Here is a 20,324-nt window from a genome sequence, read left to right on the forward strand (position 1 = left end):
TGCACTCTAGAATAACAATGAAATGACTGAAAAGTTGTTGGAATATGGACATATATGGTCAAAAGGATATGACAAAAATACTTGCTGAATATCCAAGATATTATATATATATTAAAAACCAAGTACTGGTTATCTCACAAAAACTATTATTCATGAGATTAACCATTTAGCTTTAAACATGTGTGCCAATTTAGTTATTTGGGTATTGCAATCAATTAATTGTGTGGTGCTATGTTGATGCATTTAATGATTTACAAGATTATCTTGAATATGATTTTATTATTTTTATTATTCTACTAGTTTTTAGACATGCGGGTTTATTTAAGGCTTATTTAATATTTTTTAATATATAATTTGTTATATTTATTTAATTAATTTACATGGATTATGACTGTCATTTTTATTGTCATTTTGGTTGTAATTTTTTCCTACCGATCGAGATGGGATTTGTTGTTAGGGTGGAGTTTAATTTCATGTATAAGTAACTGTTTAATGTTTGTTGTTTTTGTTTGTCTATTTTTCATTTTATCAACTATCAAGATTATAATTTTTAAATGAGTTTTGAGGTATTGATAATTTTAAAGTTTCATTGTATTTTAGTTTTTATTGAAATGGGTTTGTTAAAATGATTTGAGAAGTGTTTGTTTATATATGTGTATTTATAATAATAATAATAAATAAATTAATAATCTTTTAAATAGTGTCGTCGGGCTCCAACGGTCAAAAAGGAGGTGAAGGACGAGCATGACGGTCCCGTCACACGTGAAAGGAAAAGGGCCACGCGTGGTGTTTCAAGGAACTCTTTGCATGAACGGTGTGCCACGTCGGACCCTTCCCTTGGCTTGGCGGAACCACACTGCATTGTTTAAGGAAACACATTTATTTTTTAAATTTGAAGATCTTTTGTGTTATTAGGTTTGATTTTGCTTCATATTAACAAAAACACATATTTGTATTATATGTGTTTTGATTTTCTTATAATTGTCCATCAAATTTTCTTTTGTAAAAAATGTGGTTTTTAATACACCACTAAATACGTGTACAGGCATGGAAGGCGATTGCTAGCAACAAAAATCGTAAGTAGATGAACAAAAAAAATGAAAGACTTAGAACAATTTGCATCCTCATCCATATCTTAGTATTATTATTATTTTGGCAAATAGCAAATAAAACACCAAGTGTTACTCATTGCCAATTATTGGTGATGGGGTTTCGTCTCTTAGTACCTTTTTAAGTTTTAACCTACACAATAATTAAAAATAAGGAGACTTAATAACCTTATAATTTGTTTGGAATGAAAAAAGAAAAATCTTTAATTAATTGATTCACGTTAATATATAAACAAAATTTTAGGGCTTGGTTAATATTTTGACAAACGTAAGTCCAAAATAAAACATGGAGATAAAATAGTAATATTCGTTTAACGAATGAACAATAAGAATACCAGCTAGGCTATGTCACTTGTTTCTTTGATCAACTTTACTTGCTCTTGTCTTTTTAATGTAATGCATTGACTTGTGTTCCCGAATCCTGCATTTTCTAGGGAATTAGTCTCTCATATTTTGACTCTCTTGAGCCCACAACAGTCTCATCTATACCAAAATTATGATGATCAAAGCGAGTTAAACTATTTCGAAAAGTCATGTTATTCAGTTACACGACAAACGGCTAAAACATATTTGCTTCTTGCAAATATTTCATATGGGAACACTTTTTAGTTTTGTTTCATTCATAAGTATTTGTTATGGCTAAGTGAGAGTTACATATCAAGGTTAAATTACTCTAAAATCATAACCTGTTTCAATGGGTCAAAATGGCATTTTTTTAGTTGACTCAAAATACATTTTTTGACTTCTGACCTGTATTAGAAATACATGTAGGGACTTTGATTGTACCTAAATCCATAAGAATCCAATGTATTACCTCATGTCCAAGAGTGTCAAGAAAAACACATAGTCGCATTGTACCGCCAATAGGCAGTTGAACCTTATACAACCCAATTCCTTGTGTGATCCCGCCAATCTTCGAAGCTGCTACATGTTACATGTACAAATTTGATGGACGTATATTTTTAAAATCACTCTTTTAAAGATAATGCTCGTATATACAAGAAGACTCACAAATTGTAATACAAATTTCAACTTGTCTTGTAGGCTTGTAGCTAGATTTTTATTAGAAAGAAGCTATTCAATTTGTCTTTAATAGATTCTTTACTATTTAGCCATTGCTGCTTATTTGCATCTTATCATTCATCATTTAGTAATAGTATCACACAATCATTTTCAAATCCTACCCTAAACACGGAACCTAAAAAAATGGAAACGAAAGCAAGCCCAAAAGAAAGTTCTTAATAAGAGCAACCAAAAGGGGTACGCACGAAGGGCTTTTGACAACTTAGGTTCAAACATTTTATTTGTTTCTTTGTAGGTGACCATAGTATCACATGATATTTCACCAATGAAGGATGTTGTGTCTAGGGAAAATAATAGATTCATCATCAATCAACAATTGTTAATCATTACATAATACCACTAATGAAGTTAATACACAAACTAATTGAAAATAAAATACGACTAACTGAAAGTGCTTATACTGAACCTAAATTATGATACTATTTTCTTCAAGATGCATAAGGGCATATTGCAAGTTCGGATACTGATTGACTTTGAACGATCCGATAAATTAAGTTTTATACAACACATGTATACCAATAATTTAAACATGAAACAAAAATTTATTTATTTATTTTTTTCAACTCGCAAAATAACATGAACAATTATAATTAACATATAACTTAGGATGGTTAGGGTGTAATATCATATGGATTCTTTCTGCATTCACTCTGAACAAATTAATAACCTAAAACCAGCAATAATTTGCCCTACAAACACACAAACTCCCAATTCAGTGATGCAATTAACCAATTTTAATCTTAATTAACGAACACCAAATCAAATCATTCACACTTCATTATGAATCAATCAAATTAACCTGAAAATCTCCAACTGTTTGTGAAGGCTTTTAGGTCAGTTCAAAGTAGAAAATCTCACCGATTCATAATTACGACATCCTCAACCTCAATTCACACGAAACTGAACGAACTGGGCCGATCAGACTGGACATATAGATTGGGAGAACCGAATAGGATAACTTTTAAAACGATGTTGTCTCAAAAGAGCAGTCGTGAAGAGAACGTCGGCCAGATTAGGACGGAAGTGTGGTGGCGGATTTCGTATTCACAGGGGAGATTAGGTTTTTCAAGAATGATTATAGCCGATGTGATATAATCCATTGACCCGATCCAAACCCATCAGTATACCCGTGGAGAGGCAACCTTATGAATGGATCCTAGTTGAATAGCATTAAAATTTAGACCATTGCTTTAATTGTTGTTAAGAGTCTTATCAATAGTTACTAATGTAAAAGTTAATTATAGAAATTAACACATACACAAATAAGTAGTAATAAGTTATATAGTTTCACTAATAATCATTAAATTTAGACTTTCGTACATAGGCACAAAAAGTTATACCTAAAAGGTCATACAAAATCTTAAGAAAAGAAAACTGCATCTAATTATAATATAAATACTTAAGCTTAACCTCTCAAAACACATTCATAGCAAATATACAAATCCACTCCTGCTTAAATATCCCCGTTGATTGGCGACTTCTTTATGAAACCATTGATCTAATCCAATGCTGATGCTTTTCTTTTCCTGAAGTATGCTTAGTTTGTGGGTTTCTCCAACTCCGTTAGATAGAAAGATAATCAGTGTAATCACAACTAACCCACCAAAGTGAAAAAAGCTAGGGCTTCATCATAGCAATCCATTCAAATAATTATTAAATCAAACTTAAAAAGTTATCAAAACTAAAAGCCTCCTTTCTGATTCAATTGCATGTCTTGTTGGATGGGAATGAAGTTGTGCTCATAATCTACAACCATATGAAACAAATTCAAAACTGCCTAATCTGTAGAAATAACCTAATTACTTACATCCCACACTCCCTCATAAAATCCAATTAAAATACCTGACAATACATGAATTGTGAGTTTCTTTTATATTAACTTCAGTTATAATATAAGTAATTGAATAACATGATTTAGGACAAGTTTAAGAATTAAAAATACTATGATCAATATAATAAACATAATTTAGAAATATTTACCATTTTATTTTCTAAATCAAATCTAGTAAACTTTGAAGAAATTAATACAATAATATAGCAGTATATAACTATGGAAGATTGCTCCTAGATACTGATTTCAATTCCTCTTCACCATCTATCAATTAAAAATACATTACAAGTTATACATAACAAACTTAAAAGTGAAATTACAACGAAGAAGTGTGACATAATCTGTTTTGACCCGACCCAAACCCATAACATAAGATCATATACATGTACTAAATCCATGTGGCCACTTTAATAACAAATATGCATCTTGCAAGAGTTCAAGGAAATTGGGAAAAACATCATCATCATCATCTCCTTGTTCATGAATACATAAACAAAATGGAATCTAAACTTAATTAATTAATTAATCTAATTACTATTCAAATCAGTAACAATCACATATCAAGAAAATTCAAAAACATCGTCATCTCATTCTTCGTTAATCACTCCAAAATCACCTTTGCTAGGCATTTCATCAAACAGTTGTTGTGCACAAAGTAAATAATTGCATTTCATCAAAATTCAAATTCATGTAATACCCAAATCACAAAATTGAAAATCAATCTAAACCATATATAAATTGTAGAGCCAGTTGAATCACGAGATATTTAATTTATAGAAACAAAAACAAACAAAACCCTTGAAAACAGAGACGGAGCATGAAAAGGGGGAACTCCAGCTGTAGTTCGGCAGATGGAAAATGCTTTTGGAGTGGGGATGTGAGGGAGTTGAAAGATGGTAATTAAAGCATAAACCGGGGTTAAATCAATGACAGGTCACCAATTAAAAACCAAGCAAATCTGGTGACTCTAAAAAAGGGGAAGCGACCACATCGTGACACCTAAGATTTTTGTGTTTTCGTTTATATATATTATAGATTGATTATTATACGACTATAACTAATATTTGACTTAAATATCTCTTAGTAGTAATTTTCGATTCATTTTTCATATGTACTTTAACTACATTAACTTTCTTCAAAATAGAGTAGTTGTAACACACTGACAGACTTTATTAACTTTATGTTTTATTATCGTCCTCATTGTGATGTGCGGGTTTACATGTATCAACGGTTGCTCGCGGTGCAATGCATGGGGATGTTTACTAGAACGAACTTTATTTACATTATATTTATTAACATCTCCATCGTGACGTGCAAGTCTACATGTATCAACGCTTTCGTTGCAGCGCGCGAAGACGTTTACTAGTTTAACTATTCAAAATTAGTTAACTGTAACATTTTTCAATAGTTAATCTACATTGATCCGCTTATAACTCATTTTGACTTTTAAGTTTTGACCCTCTAGCGGTAAAAGCAAGCCAGGTGTGTACAAATCGCTACGAGATTAATCGTTTGACCAGGATTTATGGATACAGCTTACTCATTGTATCAGTTTTAAGATTCATCGGATATGGTTGTTTATATCATGAGGTATTCAACAATTAATAACTTTTAAATAGCTCATTTTTTATTCATAAATGTTACTTTGAAGATTTGAGAAAACTATTTTACAAACATATTACATCCTCCGTTGTAGTCTAGTTGGTTAGGATACTCGGCTCTCACCCGAGAGACCCGGGTTCAAGTCCCGGCAACGGAACATATTTTTTAATTTTTAATCATTTTATATTTTGTTGAGCTGCCAAAAAATTTATAAAAAAAAAGATATGGGGTGAGAGAGGCTCGAACTCTCGACCTCAGGATCACTCAACATTTTGCTATAAGACCTACGCGCTAGCCAACTGCGCCACCACCCTAAGTGATGCCAACGTTTTGTCAGAAAACAAATATAAGGTAGAGGGTATCCACGTTGAAAATGCGACCGGGATGATCGAAAAATTATGTTTTCAGGTCTGAATAAAGCTTCAAAAGCAGTAGAGGAGACATGGGGATGCAGGAGATTGGGAAAATTAATCAACATTACAAGCATACCTTTCTTTTTGTTCATTCGAGCTATGGTTCATGAGCGAAAACTTGGTTTGGTACGCTATACGTGAAGTTTTCTGTTTTTGAAAGTATTATACCAGATTGAAGTTCAGATCTTCATGCTCAAGTCAAATGATCACGCAACAAAACTGAACATGATATCTTATTTAAAAGTTAGAACTGACTTGTTTAGCCGGTGTAGATTCACTACAGTGATACCATTTGCTTACTGGTCATATGAATGCTTATTTCGGTAGATTAGTTCAGAATCTGATGTTTATTGTTATGAGGCTACAAGATTCAAATTTTGGGTCAAAATTATATTGATGATGTGATCTTTATTGAAAAAAAAAGAATCGTCCACATTGAAAATGGGCTTATGCACAATGAACCAGTTTAATCAAACATTTGGCATTTTGATGTTTAAACATTTGTGATTGTCTAAAGAATAAACAAATAAGAATATGAAAACCAAAAAAATCAAATAAACAAGAAACTGGTTAACTCCCAATATTATTGTCAAGATAATATAACTCCTGAAACCTTGATACAAGTTTAAACTCTCCTACATGACCCTAGACTCGATTATGCAACAAGTAATCTCATTAACTCTAACTTGATCGTTAAGAAAAACTCTTAAAAACCCATTAAGCCCACAACCACAACCAACTTAATAAAGCCACTTGGGCCGGCCAAAACCACCTATCTCACGTGTTGGGACCCTTGCTCAGCCGATGTGTCGGCCTTACTTTCAGCCAAATAGGTGGGAATAAAAACGAGTACAAGCTCATTCTAGCCCAGAATAAGCCTAGATGGAAGCTTCTAATATGCGTAATTTAAGATCGTTATTAAAGATGAACTTGGAGAAAACTTCTAGTTAAGTATGAAAGGGCTAGAAGGATTCTATAAAATATTATAGATATTGTAAGTAGAAATCTCTTAATTATGAATTATGTGAAATAGCAAATAGGTGATCATGGCACTTATTTGTGATGACCCAAACACTTACAAGCTAATGAGCTATACATACTTGTAACTATACTAAAAGCCTCGCACATTTCACATAAGTTGTTATAATCGTTACAAGCACGAGCGGATCCTTTTGGGGCGGGGAGGGGTTGTGGCCCCTCCTGTTTTCGGGCTTATAAGTAGCAAAAAAATGAATATAGATTGCATTATAGCTAATTTTTTTCTATTATTTGAATAACTCAGGCATGCTCTGATTGTCACTATGGTCTTTTAGATGAAGAAGATGAATGTAATATATATATATATATATAATATTAATTATTATACACACATTCAAAAGTCAAAAGCTAGTCTACAACCTATTTTTTTAAATAGAGCTATATAGGATGTGTATAAGAAGTTATTGAAGTGCACTCATGAAACACCATTAGACAAAAGTATTTTCAATATTTAGGATATTTTATTATAAAAAATCTAAATATATATATTACTATAAATTATTTATTTATAATTTTATCACGAATAATTTTTGTCAATATGTTGTTCGGCCCCCTCATTATAAATGTCCAAGTTCCGCCACTGGTTACAAGTGTTAGGTAAGAGGCTGATCTCAGAAGGATTCTAAGAGCCGCACACGAGTTAGAGAGATTACTATTTGACATTAGGATCGATTAAGGTTTTTCTCAAAATATATAAAAATAATTAAAAATGTATATAAAGTAATTAATAATAGTAACTAACCAAGCCTAGATTCAAATAATTCATAAACCAAGCTCGAGCTCCCACAAGTCAAAACAAGTCTAGCCAAGCACGATTCATTTCACGACCGGACTTGACAAGCGGGCCTTTTGACCCGAATTTGTGGTCAGGCTTGATGTAATACCATTTATGATGCTAAACTCATAATTTTTCCAACACATAGTTTTTTATTTTTATTTTTTATTTTGGGATAAACTACCATAATAATGCCATTCGAATTCATAAACTGTTAAAGATAAAACGTACACTATAAAACGTGCATAAAAGAAATCCCACCTAAATTTGCTTCCTTTAAGAATTCCACTATATTTGGTTTGTCAAAAATGAATTGAGTCTTATTGAGTAACGGATCAAATGAATTAAGAGTCCAATTCAATGATAATTTGGTAGGGACAACTAACTATATTCGGGGCAATTCAGTGACACCTTTTTTCATATTCATAAATATCATAAAATGAAACAACTTGGTAGGACTTAAAACTCTTAAAGGGTGCAATGGACCACGTCCTAAGTCTTCACCTGCAAGTAGAGATGGGCAAAAAAACCGGTTGGTGAACCGGTTCAACGGTTTAAACCGAAAACCGGTTTTTACAAAAACCGGTTATTTAAAAACCGGTTTGACCGGTTTAGTAACCGCAGGTTCGTATATCGGTTACAAGTTCTAGAGAAAAAACCGGTTACTGAACCGGTTATGGAAAAAACCGGTTAATTTTAAAACCGGTTATTATGAAAAAAACCGGTTATTAACCGGTTATTTAAAAAAAAAACCGGTTAATTAAAAAAACCGGTTATTAACCGGTTCTAACCGGTTTCTAAACCGGTCCTAACCGGTTAGACCGGTCCGAGTTTTGCACCAAAAAAACCGGTTAATAAACCGGTCCGGTTATTTAAAAACCGGTTTTTTTCCAGGCCAAGAAAAACCGGTCCGGTTATTAACCGAACCGGTTTTTTTAAAAAACCGATTTGTGCACCTCTACCTGCAAGCCCGCCATGCAAGACTGATGATGATTCCTCTTTTATCGGCACGCGTTTAGACTTTTAGTGTCGGATAGAAATTAACTCTATCTTAGAATTTTCGGTCGCGTTGGATTACATAATAAATAAATTTATATGAATTAAAATATATTTTATTTTAGAAATACGTAACAAAAATGCACTTCATTTGTAAATGAAAAAAAAAACATTGCCAAGTATCGTTTTTTCCCACGTGTTTTCGTATTCGTATTTTAAAATGATCTATTAGATCTTTGACCGAAACATTCGCAAAGAAATCTTTTTTCAGTTGACATGACCGTTAATCAAATATGTTTATTTAGTTACATTTTCTTATTAGAATGATAGGAAGAGATCGGTTTCTGTATGAATGATTCCATGTATACAGTATACTCTTTGAATGCTGAATCAAATATTGGTAGTTTTCTTTTTATAAATCGTTCGATAATCCATATGTTCAACTTATAACAATATATTTAAGAACGAACAACTAAATCTTCAGTAAAGTAAAGTTAAAATCAAGAACAAGTACTGAAGTACATATCTAAACTCACTAAAGTTTCAAGTTTCACAACTAATTTCAAGCTTCTTCATGGACATGCTTAATGGCTCAAACCTAATGAATGCACCTCCATCATCACGTTACTCGACTATATCCATTCCACGACTCATACTTGACGAGCATGCATGTTTATCGGGTCTCATGGATCGGCTCGATGATCCAGAATAACAAAACTACATGTGTCATAGCTAATGATTATAAGGTTTTGTGATAGAAAGTCCAGAATGTTAGTTTTGTTAATAGCATTAGATGGCATGCTTTGTGCAATTACTTTACAGTTCAGATACTTTAGGTGTTATTAACTATTAAATAAAAATTAATTAAGTTTATAGATACACTTATAAGTTTGACTGTACATCTATATTAAAATTAAACTACAAAGAGATATAGTAATTAACAAAAGGATTTAAAATTTATGCAAAATATTTATGGTCAGAGTTTGTATAATTTTTCATTCTAACAAGAAATATTATTTTTTTTTTAACCAAAATTCATATCATTTAAAAACATAGATATTACATCAACATAGCAGATAAGCGGGCAACAAGCTGCGCCGCCACCCATTTCTGAATTGCAAACCCTAACCTGCTAAAGACATACCCCTTCCCCTTTGGAGTCAACACATGGTTATGCACAACCCGTTGGACCCTGGTTAGGAAACGGATAGCTTCCGGTGCCAAGGAGCCAAAGGTATCAAAAGCCAGAGGGACAAAAACATGTTGGTTCTCTTCGCAGGCTTTAGTAGAGATGTTCAAAACGGTTTGGGACTAGGAACCGGAACCGGTTCCTAACCGGTTCCTATATTCAAAACCCCCTTTGAAACCGGTTCTAGGCTCGAACCGGTTAGGGAACCGAACCGGTTCTCCCACCCTCGGACCCCTAACCTATGGAACCGGTTCTTACCGGTTCCAACCGGTTACAGTATAAAAAAATATTATTATTTTTTTCGTTTTTCGTTTGTGAATTGGATTCTAAACTACGATTCGTATTTGTATAGCATGAAAAATAAACAAAACAATTAACATAAAATTCATTTTATTTACTTTAAGAAGTTCAAAAAAAAAAGGTTACATGTTTTAAAATCTTCAAAAACAAACTAACAAAACATTAAACTTATAAATATAAAGTTGTGACATATTGTTTCTAGTAAAGCCTTCTTGTTCGTCGTAATCATTGAGCGGCGACTTCTTCCTCGGAATTACTTGTAGAAATGCCTTCTTGTTCGTCGTGCACTCGAACATCAAGTGGTGTTTCATCTTCGAGAGTGGTTAAGTGTTGAATACGATCGATTGAGTCAAAGTGATCCTTTAAGCAAATGCACATCTCCACCGACTCCGAATTTAGTCTTGTTCTTCTCACCGATATTACCCTGCCACTAAGAGAAAAAGCGGATTCCGAAGCTACCGTAGAAGCTTGGACGGTTAGTAAATCACGGGCCATGGTGGCAAGAATCGGAAACTCGGTTTCCTTTACCTTCCACCAAGCCAAAACATCAAAAGTGACATATTCCTCTTCGGATAAACCGGTAGAGTAATCATTTGCACTATACCTTCCTAGTTCGCTTGAAGGGGTGTTACCCCTTTGTTTTTTAGCCGTTACGTTGCGAACGGTGTTCATAAGGCTAATCATGGGATCTCGTACTCTAGTAGCACTTGAACTTGATGAAGACCCCCCCGGCATAGGCATGTGTATGTTTGACCCATATTTATTTAAATAAAAGTCATACATGAATTTAAAATTCAAGTTAAAATAATTTTTTGCCTCTGTTGAAAAGTTTGGGTCAATTTCATGCATATCTATGGCTGAAAAAATTTCGTCTATCACACATTCAACCCCCGTAACATTTAACATTGGGTTTAAAGCGGCGGCGCAAGTAAAAACCGGTGGCAATTCAAGAAAGTATTTTTTTAATTTAAACTTCATTGGTAATATGATGTTTGAAAATATTGGACTTTTATTTTCAAATTCTTTAAGATTGTTAACCATTAAAAATAACTCCGAAAGAACCAAGGGACTTGTCGGATAATACGTTCCCGATAGTTTCGTAGTTGATGTTTTAAAAACTTCAAGAAAAGTCGATAAGTCATTGATAATTTCCCATTTCTCATTTGAAAAGGGGATTGCCAAATCATTCTCGGCAAGACTAGAATGAAACATTTGTAAAGTTTCTCTTTGTTCCAAAGCACTTTGAAACATTATGCAAGTGGAATTCCATCGATGAGGTACATCCCAATTAGTTCCCAAAGCTTTTCTTCCCGTATCTTTACAAAATTTTCTATAATCCATTTGTCTTTTTTTACTTTTCTTAAAAACTTCATGTATCATTAGTCTAAAATCGTTTATAACCGATGTAACCTCATCCGAAGCAAGTCCGTCTTGCACGATTAAATTAATGATATGTGCAACACACCTTGAGTGAAAAAATACACCATTGCAACTCGGCATATATTTTAATTTTAATTTATCAACCGCCGATGTATTATTCGACGCGTTATCAAATGCCATTGAAAATATTTTATTTTCTAGTTTATAAGTTTTTATAACATGATCTAAAATTTCAAACAAATTATCTCCGTATGTGGATACTCAAAGAGTTCGAAAGCAATGGTGCGTTTCATCATTTCCCACGATGACGGGTCTACCCAATGAGCGGTGACACAAAGATAAGATTCGGGTAGACCATGTGGAGCCGACCAAACATCACTAGTTAAGTTTATTCCCGTATTTATATTTTCAAAATATGCAATTAGTACCTCTTTGGCCTTCTTCCACAATTTTAAACAATAACGTTTAAGAGTATGACGACTTACGTGAGTGTATTGTGGTTGAAGCGTATCTCGAATCATGGCGGTTAAGCGAGGGTTGTCGAAGTGGCTAAACGGCAAAGCTTCTTGAATCACAAACTTCGCCATACGATCTTGAACTCGATCAATTTGGTATGTAAATATTCCGCCTTCACTATCCATTTGCGTTTGTTGCGAATCGACGTTCTTTTTCAACGCCTTGCAATACGGTTTTTCGATGTGTTTCTTCAAATTTGAATTCGAAAGTGGGTTTAAATAAACCCCACAAAACTTGCACCGAGCCTTCAATGAATGGTCACTCAATTCAACCAAATCCCAATTGCACCAAATCTCTTGATTACGATTATGAGGTACAATACGAACGAAACTTGGTTCGGCGTTGGAACCTTGACCAACCGATGATTGTGAGGCAGCCATAACAACAAATATGAATATAGAAGAAGAGAAAACAAGAGATTAGAGAACTCAAAACGTTGTAATAGCGTTTTTTTGTATTTTTTTGCGTTCGGGTTTGCGTTTTGAGTGTTGTGATGAACCCATGACACCAAATACCTATTTATACTAGTAGTGGGGTGCTTGGGGGAGCCAAAAACGGCTATTTTTGACCCCAACGGTCAAAAAATGGCCAAAAAAACGATTTCCAACGGCTAGAACCGGTTCCTAACCGGTTCCGGATGGAACCGGTTCTTAACCGGTTCCGGTTCCTACCCGCCCCCACTCAGAAATGCAAGAACCGGTCACGGATCATCGGGTTGAATCAGATAGGGTCCGGTTCCTACAAAAATCGGGTAGGAACCGGTTCGGGTCCGGTTCCGGTTCCGGAACCGGTTTTTTTGATCATCTCTAGGCTTTAGCATGTTTCTCCAACTTCTTCGTTTCAACCCTTTTCATTGCTTGCCCAGCTACAAAAATGTTTAATTAACAACAAAAAAATGTTTACAGCTAAGCATACACTAAATATAAATTAGTCAATTTAGGTCACCTTTTGAATAATAAACAAAACAATTTGGTCATATGTCGACCAACTATATAGTACAAAATAAAAAATAATTTCTGTATCATGCCTAACACCACCAATAACAAAACAAAATCAAAAGTAAAATAAAAACATGTCTTTAGATCAAAGTATTGACTACATTAATATCTTCTTCTAGTTCCACTTTTATGTCTCAACTTTTCTTCAATGTGAAGATGTGCTTCCTTGTGAACACGCGTATGGAGAAATTGCTACGTGCCTGCAAAAATATATAAATTATTATTAATTTTAATAAATATTTTTTAAGTACCTTTTCCCAGATATAGTAAAAAAATGTTTCTTAAAAGTTAAAAAGTTTAAACCATATTTTCTATATTTTAACGGTTTATTACAAAAGAGCGTTGAATCCAAAACAGTAAATAACTACAAGAACCCAGTAAATACTTGTACGTATTTAAAACGAATGGATATGAATGAGACGACGATTTAGTTATCGTATACTAACCTTTCTTTACGCTTCTCCAAGAACCTCTTCAACGATTTCTTCCTCGACAATGGTAGATCTGAGCAAGATGAACAAATAAACATTAACAATCGGTATAACTCTATTAAAACCGACAAAAAAATATCATAATCAAAAGTTTTTGCACATATTGTACCACGTACCATTGCCAAGAACTCGACACATGCCTTGGTTTTGATTGCTTTCAGACTTCACAAGTAATGTTGATTCACCACTTTTAGAACCCGAGTTCACACTTTCAGCAAGTTTTATAATACTCTCCGCCTGGTCAAGTGTCACGTCAAAAACAGAAACTGAACCGTTGTAGAAAATAGTCATTGGAGCAACAGTTGCTGTTGCTTCAACCGTGTTAACCGCTGGTGTTTGAAGTTGGAGAGAATACGAAAACGAGTTATCCGTCACGAAACTCGTGTTAGCAGACGCTGAAGCAATCGCAGTTTTCAGAATCTCCGGGTTTATTTTCGATATCACCCCTTGAATATCTACATATTCATTAAATAAAGGTTACATAAATATTATTATCACATACAAAATGTTAACTTAACAAATTGATCAAATAAACGTACCTCGACGATCCGAAAGCTTTCGGTCTTCGAGACGAAAGAAATCGATTTCGACAGTGGATGATTCCGACATGATTATTCGAATAATATGATGAAGCTCTTGATTTGATTTAGAGAGAATATGAAAATATTGTTGTTGTGATGTTTGTGACTTGTGAGGATAATTGATGTGTTAATAGGTTACTAATAAAGTATATTATTATGCACGCGTTAAATGTGTTGCCGTGAGTGTTTGTTTCAAGCTGCCTACCTTACACACTTTCAAACACGCATTCTTTTAATTATTTTGTAATAATAATAATAAATAATAATAATAAATTAAAAAAAGGAAAAGTTAAAGAAAGAGCAGAACACGTGTTTGATTCGGTCTGAATAATGAGGTTGGTTTGCAAGTAATCAAAATAAGATATATGCACATGGTGATATAATTTAAGGATATTATTAAATGTTAGGTGTAGGGACAAACAGCCAATATTGTTTTATTTTATTTTAAAAATATATTTATCTGTCGCTATACATGAACTGGATCTGGATCATAGTATCCGGGTTTTTGGGTTAAGTTAGGAATATGTAAATGTTACGTAAATAAGTGGTATCAGTTTCATTAGGGTAACGTATAGAGGATGACATCATCTTATGTTCAAGGAATTTAAAAAAGTAGAAAATAAATCATCTTTATATTTTTTATAGAATCTGTTTTTTTTCTTCTTATCATGGTATTAGAATTGTAAGCTGGATGCAAACACAGTAAATTCTGATTACATTACAGTGAAGCTAAGTTCAAGAACCGTAGACCATACTTCTAATCAATGGATCTTCAATGTTGCATTTAGCGTATCATTAATAATCAGACATGACATAAAATGTTCTATGCTAACTCAATCTGGTTGCAAACTCAGTATAGTTACATAAGTTCTAAGATCCTAATGAATTACAAGTTGCTACTTGCTATTGCATCTAAGAGCATCCGCAACGGGGTATGGTCGTATGATACCCAAGATCTGGATCTACGTGGCGTACGAAAGACGAGGTGGCTACAAACTTCCTTGTTGTGGAGCAAAGTCCTTGGACCAAAGTTTATGCAAACTAGTGGCAACTTTCTCTCTTTTGCTCTCACATACACATATCAATATATTATATACATAATTATATATTATTTTAATGAGGTTTGTAGAGGTTTGTTGTTGTGGAATAAATGATGGTTTTTGAGAAAAGTTTGAAATATGACGTGGAGCTGATGTGACGGTTTATAAAAGTTTATTGTTGTAGATGCTCTTAGTTGCTACTTAGTTCAATTGTCACTCTTAAATTAAGTTGATATTGTATGTCAAAAAAATTGTTTATATTTAGTATCGCTTACTGTCGAACTTCAAAGCTGCTACCGGACTTCAATAACTAAATTGCTACCAAGTAGTAGCATCTCGTTACTTAAGTCCAGTAATTTTCAAATATCATTTTCATGCAACTTTTAGCTATCCATACCAATACAAAGCGTTCCCAATGAAGCATCATTAATGTAAACTTCTAGCCAACTTTCTTTGCGGACCACAAGCAGGGGTGTTGCTCCTCTGACCTCACAAGTGGTTACCCCTCGCCCTGTTAGGGACTGTCCGTGACTCACTAGGGGTGATGCCCATCGGAACCCCTTTAAGTTACCAAACCCATAAAAAAATTGAACAAATATGTGTTCCACACCTCCCAACTTGATTTAAAGTTAATTATGGTTTCCAAATAGTAAGATAGCCATGTTTTAGTTTCTAGTGTTAGGTTGTTGGAGCATCACCATGACTTGTGGTTAGACTCTGAAGAGGTAGGTCCCAGCAGAGCCCAGTTGGACCCGCAAGACTCACCTTGAACAGGGACGTCTGCGCAACGACCAACTGCTTCCGCAGGACCCACCATGCTCAGAGAAGACCTTACGCGCAGTATGCCAGCTGTACCCGCAGGGAAAGCCTCCCAATGGTGAAGTACCCCGCTTGTTCCCGCAGTTGCGGATACAAGCCATCAGGGAAGGCTACCCGCACTGATAGCAAGGCTACACGCACAAGGCACTAGCTACTTCAGTAGTCACCTGAAGGAATGAGCAAGGCGGGAATACTCCCGCCCAAATGAGCCAGTCCGTATGCTTCTTGAAGATCTTTTGTACTATACCTACCAAGGTATGGGCAAAACAGACGATCTAACCAGAGCAGCCCATGAACCAATCACAGGGTGACAGCTCACCGACAACAGTACGAGGAGGAGCACCCTCTAGTACTGCAGTAAAGGAACAGGAATACTACTGCAGTAAAGGAACAGTATACAGCCGGAGGGTGGTCACAAGGAGGAACCCCCCCCCCCTTCTCAGTGACTGCAGTAAAGGAACAGTATACAGCCGAGGTGGTCTAGTACTGCAGTAAAGGAACAGTATACAGCCGACCTTGTCACTGTCGGCCGCAGCCTATCCACCAACCAGCATGGCTTGTGCGTAGCCCACTGTTGGTAGAACAGGAATACTATTCGGCCGGCTGTACCTTCTAGGAAACCTACCTTCGGCTATAAATACTCCAACACATTGGAATGGTAAGGACATCATCTGATACCTCATTATCTTATCTTATCTAGCAATCTCTTAATATACACTTATATTCAGAGCAATGTAGTCTGATTCTCACACCGGAGGGTGGTCACAAGGAGGAACCCCCCCCCTTCTCAGTGACGAGCTTACGGTGTCTGTTTTGCAGGTCACCTGAAGAACAACCTTCTCTGCTGGACCTCATCCTCGTGGGAAACATTACTTAACCCCCAGATTATCCGTAATCTGCCCTGGGTCGCCTAGTGTTTCTTCATTGGCGCCATCCGTGCATAAAAGCTAGAACTAATTCTTAGTTTTTTCAAAATTTCTGAAGAAATGGTTAACGTTACTCCGGTCCCAAGGCCAGTAAGTGACCAAGAAACCCCGGTGACCACAACCCCAGCAACTGGGAACACCGGCGGTTATACAAATTTTACGAACACTACCCCGGTTACCCAAGCCGGGACAAGTGCAGTAAACAATATTTCACTGGGGTTCACTGATGCCCAGTTGTAGAAACGGACGAGGGTCCCTCGCCAAACACTAGATCAAGTTAAGGCGTGGGCCGAAGCACGTCAGAAAGAGTTCCAAGCTGAGTTGGATGAACGCTTGCGTTCACTTCAACAGGCTGACGAATTCGGCAGTACTCGCCAACATCTCAATATGAACAGTGAGTGCGAGTACTCAGACGATGAGCGGGAAGAATCCGATACCGACGCAAACCCTCGCCATAAGGCAAAAGGGAAGCGTAAGGAAACGAACTTCCAACCGACAAGGAATTTTGGAGAAACCTTTAAACCAACGAATGCGGAGAGAAACCCGCGTGACTTCTCCGAAACCTTTAGACCAACTGCTGCGAATGCAGGAAAGTCAAAGTTTGCAAGGGACATTGCGGAAGCAATCGCCCCGAGAAGTGCCAAACAAATGTCCAACATCGGCACTTATGATGGTCTATCCGACCCAGACGACCACTTGAACAGATTCATTGCGGGGGCAACCGTCAGTAATTGGACGGAACCCACGTGGTGTTATATGTTCCAGATGACTCTGGTTGGAGCGGCCAGGGCATGGTTCGATCGTTTACCAGTCCACTACATCTATGATTGGGCGGACTTTCAAAACAAGTTCAGCCAACACTTCAGCCAACAAAGGAAATATACTGAAGAACAGTGGACGATCCTCAACTGCGTGAGAGAGGAGGATGAATCTTTACTAGACTTCATCACTCGCTTCAACTCCAAAAAGCTAAGTCTGGGCAACATAAATGAAGATCTTGTTCGCGCAGCTTTCATCCAGGGCGCCGAATACCCAGAGCTTATCCGCACATTGACGGGTAAGGACGGCATGCCATCCACATGGGATGCCATCATGACGGCGGCCAAGCGCTTTGCCGAGACGGAGAAGCAACTGGGAAGGGATCTTCCCCAGAGTACACACCTCTACACGCAAAGGACTAGAGAAAACAATGTTCGGATCGCCCGGCAGAACAAAAAGAGGAAGCTAGGTATTTGGCAGTCAAGGGTAAACTTTGACACCTCATCCAGCTCTCACCCTCTTGTTGGCGGAAGAGATAACACACACCCTTCAAGTCGAAAACACCGGTGGACGCCACTCACCAAAAGCGTCACGGAAATATTTGCCACCGAAAAACTACCATGGCCAAAAGCTCCAATGATCCGGCAGCGACCTAATGCGGATCAGAGCAAATCCTGTGACTTCCACGGGACAAAAGGTCATAGTACGGAAGAGTGTACATCCTTGGAGGATATTGTTGAAACATTCGTCAAGGATGGAAGACTTGCACACCTTGTGGCATCAATCAAGAAGGGAGGAAGGAATGATAACCGGTACAGAGGCAACGGACGGAAGCCCGTTGACATCAGCATCAACATGGTCCATGGTAAGATCAGAGGAAGAAAAAGGCGAGCGACAGAACCATGCGCGTGGAAGGAAGCTGAGGTGCGCTTCCCGCGAGTGCCAGGAGGACCCAGCAAAGAAAACCCTATCATCATCAAAAGCCAGCTGGGGCACTACATCACTTCTCGCACTCTTGCTGACAACGGCGCCTCGTCAACGGTGATGTACAGGAAGTTCTTCGACAAGCTGGATGACGAAGACAAGGAACGCCTGGAAACGATCTACGCCTCGATGGAAGGGTTCGATGGCAGCACAAACACCCCCCTGGGTATCCTATCTTTCCCCGTCACTCTTACGGACGGGAATCACTCACGCACGGAAGACGTGGATTTTGTCGTGATGAGGAAGCCACACCACACATACGACATTCTCTTCGGAAGAGACGGGATGGCAAGATTCAACGCCGTGGTATCTTCAGTCCACGGCATGATGGGATGGCCAACAGCTGAGGGTGTAGCGATGATCACCGGCATTCCCCAGGTATGCATCGCATCTGTCTCATCTAAACCCAAACCAAAGATGGTTAAACCAACCATCACCGAACCGGAAAGATGGGCCTTCAACGGCAAATACCCGGACCAGGCCGTTACTATTGGCCCAACAGTTGTCGATCCCACACGCACCTTACTCAAACGCTTATTACAGAAAAACGCTGGCATCTTCGCGTGGACACCAGCTGACATGACTGGTGTACCCCGAAGTAAGGCAGAGCATAAGCTCAAGTGCGATCCGGCTGTTACGCCAGTCGTACAAAAGCGCAGAGTAATGGGGCCAGAACAAACTAACGCGTGTAGAACCCAAGTCAAGGAACTCCTTGACGCAGGCATCGTACGCGTTAGCAAATATCAAACATGGGTTGCAAATCCCGTTATGGTACCGAAGAATAACAAACAATGGCACATGTGCATAGATTTCAAGGACTTGAACAAAGCATGCCCCAAAGATTGTTATCCGTTACCCGAAATTGATCTTAAGGTGGATTCGTTAGCACCGTTTCGCCTTAAATGCTTCCTGGATGCGTATAAGGGGTACCATCAAATCCACATGGCCGTTGATGATCAGGACAAAACCGCTTTTCGGACGCCCGATGGCACATTTTGTTACCAAATGATGCCATTTGGACTTAAGAATGCCGGGTCCACATACCAACGCCTGATGGACAACCAGTTTCATGCCCAAATCGGGAGGAACTTGGAAGTCTACATGGATGACTTAGTCATCAAAAGCCCTGACGCAGAAGCGATGTTGAAAGACATCGAAGAAACTTTCAACACGCTTAGGAAGATAAACATGAAACTCAACCCGAGCAAGTGTGCCTTTGGAATGGAAGAAGGGAAGTTCTTGGGGGTCATCGTCACTAAAGATGGCTTCAGAGCGAACCCTGAAAAGGTCGAAGCCATTATCAAAATGGAATCACCTACTACCATCAAACAGGCTCAGACACTGAATGGACGACTAGTGGCACTTAATCGCTTTTTGGCAAACCACGCGGATAAGTCGTTTCCTTTCGTGTCAACGTTGAGAAACTGTTTAAAGAAAACGCACTTCCGCTGGACACCAGAAGCGGAAGCAGCTTTTCAGGAGATTCGATCACGC

General features: G+C 37.0%; 1 protein-coding gene and 2 non-coding genes across 3 annotated transcripts; 1 reads left to right on the forward strand and 2 right to left on the reverse strand.

Annotated features, from left to right (window-relative positions):
- The first annotated feature begins 5,709 nt into the window (after positions 1–5,709).
- Positions 5,710–5,782, forward strand: TRNAE-CUC (transfer RNA glutamic acid (anticodon CUC)). Its single transcript has one exon. It is a non-coding gene; the product is annotated as a tRNA-Glu (tRNA).
- A 68-nt stretch (positions 5,783–5,850) lies between these two features.
- Positions 5,851–5,939, reverse strand: TRNAI-UAU (transfer RNA isoleucine (anticodon UAU)). Its single transcript is given in 2 exon segments — positions 5,851–5,886; positions 5,902–5,939. It is a non-coding gene; the product is annotated as a tRNA-Ile (tRNA).
- A 7,286-nt stretch (positions 5,940–13,225) lies between these two features.
- LOC143589331 (protein TIFY 9-like) lies at positions 13,226–14,447 on the reverse strand. Its single transcript, XM_077070123.1, has 4 exons — positions 14,261–14,447; positions 13,838–14,176; positions 13,677–13,734; positions 13,226–13,430 (listed from the first exon to the last, which is right to left on the reverse strand). The coding sequence occupies exons 1-4, from the start codon at positions 14,328–14,330 to the stop codon at positions 13,376–13,378; spliced, it is 522 nt and encodes a 173-aa protein (XP_076926238.1). The 5' UTR covers positions 14,331–14,447; the 3' UTR covers positions 13,226–13,375.
- Positions 14,448–20,324: the final 5,877 nt, after the last annotated feature.

Source organism: Bidens hawaiensis, unplaced genomic scaffold (assembly GCF_021521415.1).
Source record: "Bidens hawaiensis isolate Kalapana, Puna unplaced genomic scaffold, B.hawaiensis_p1.1 tig00037353_1, whole genome shotgun sequence".
Taxonomy (NCBI): domain Eukaryota; kingdom Viridiplantae; phylum Streptophyta; class Magnoliopsida; order Asterales; family Asteraceae; genus Bidens; species Bidens hawaiensis.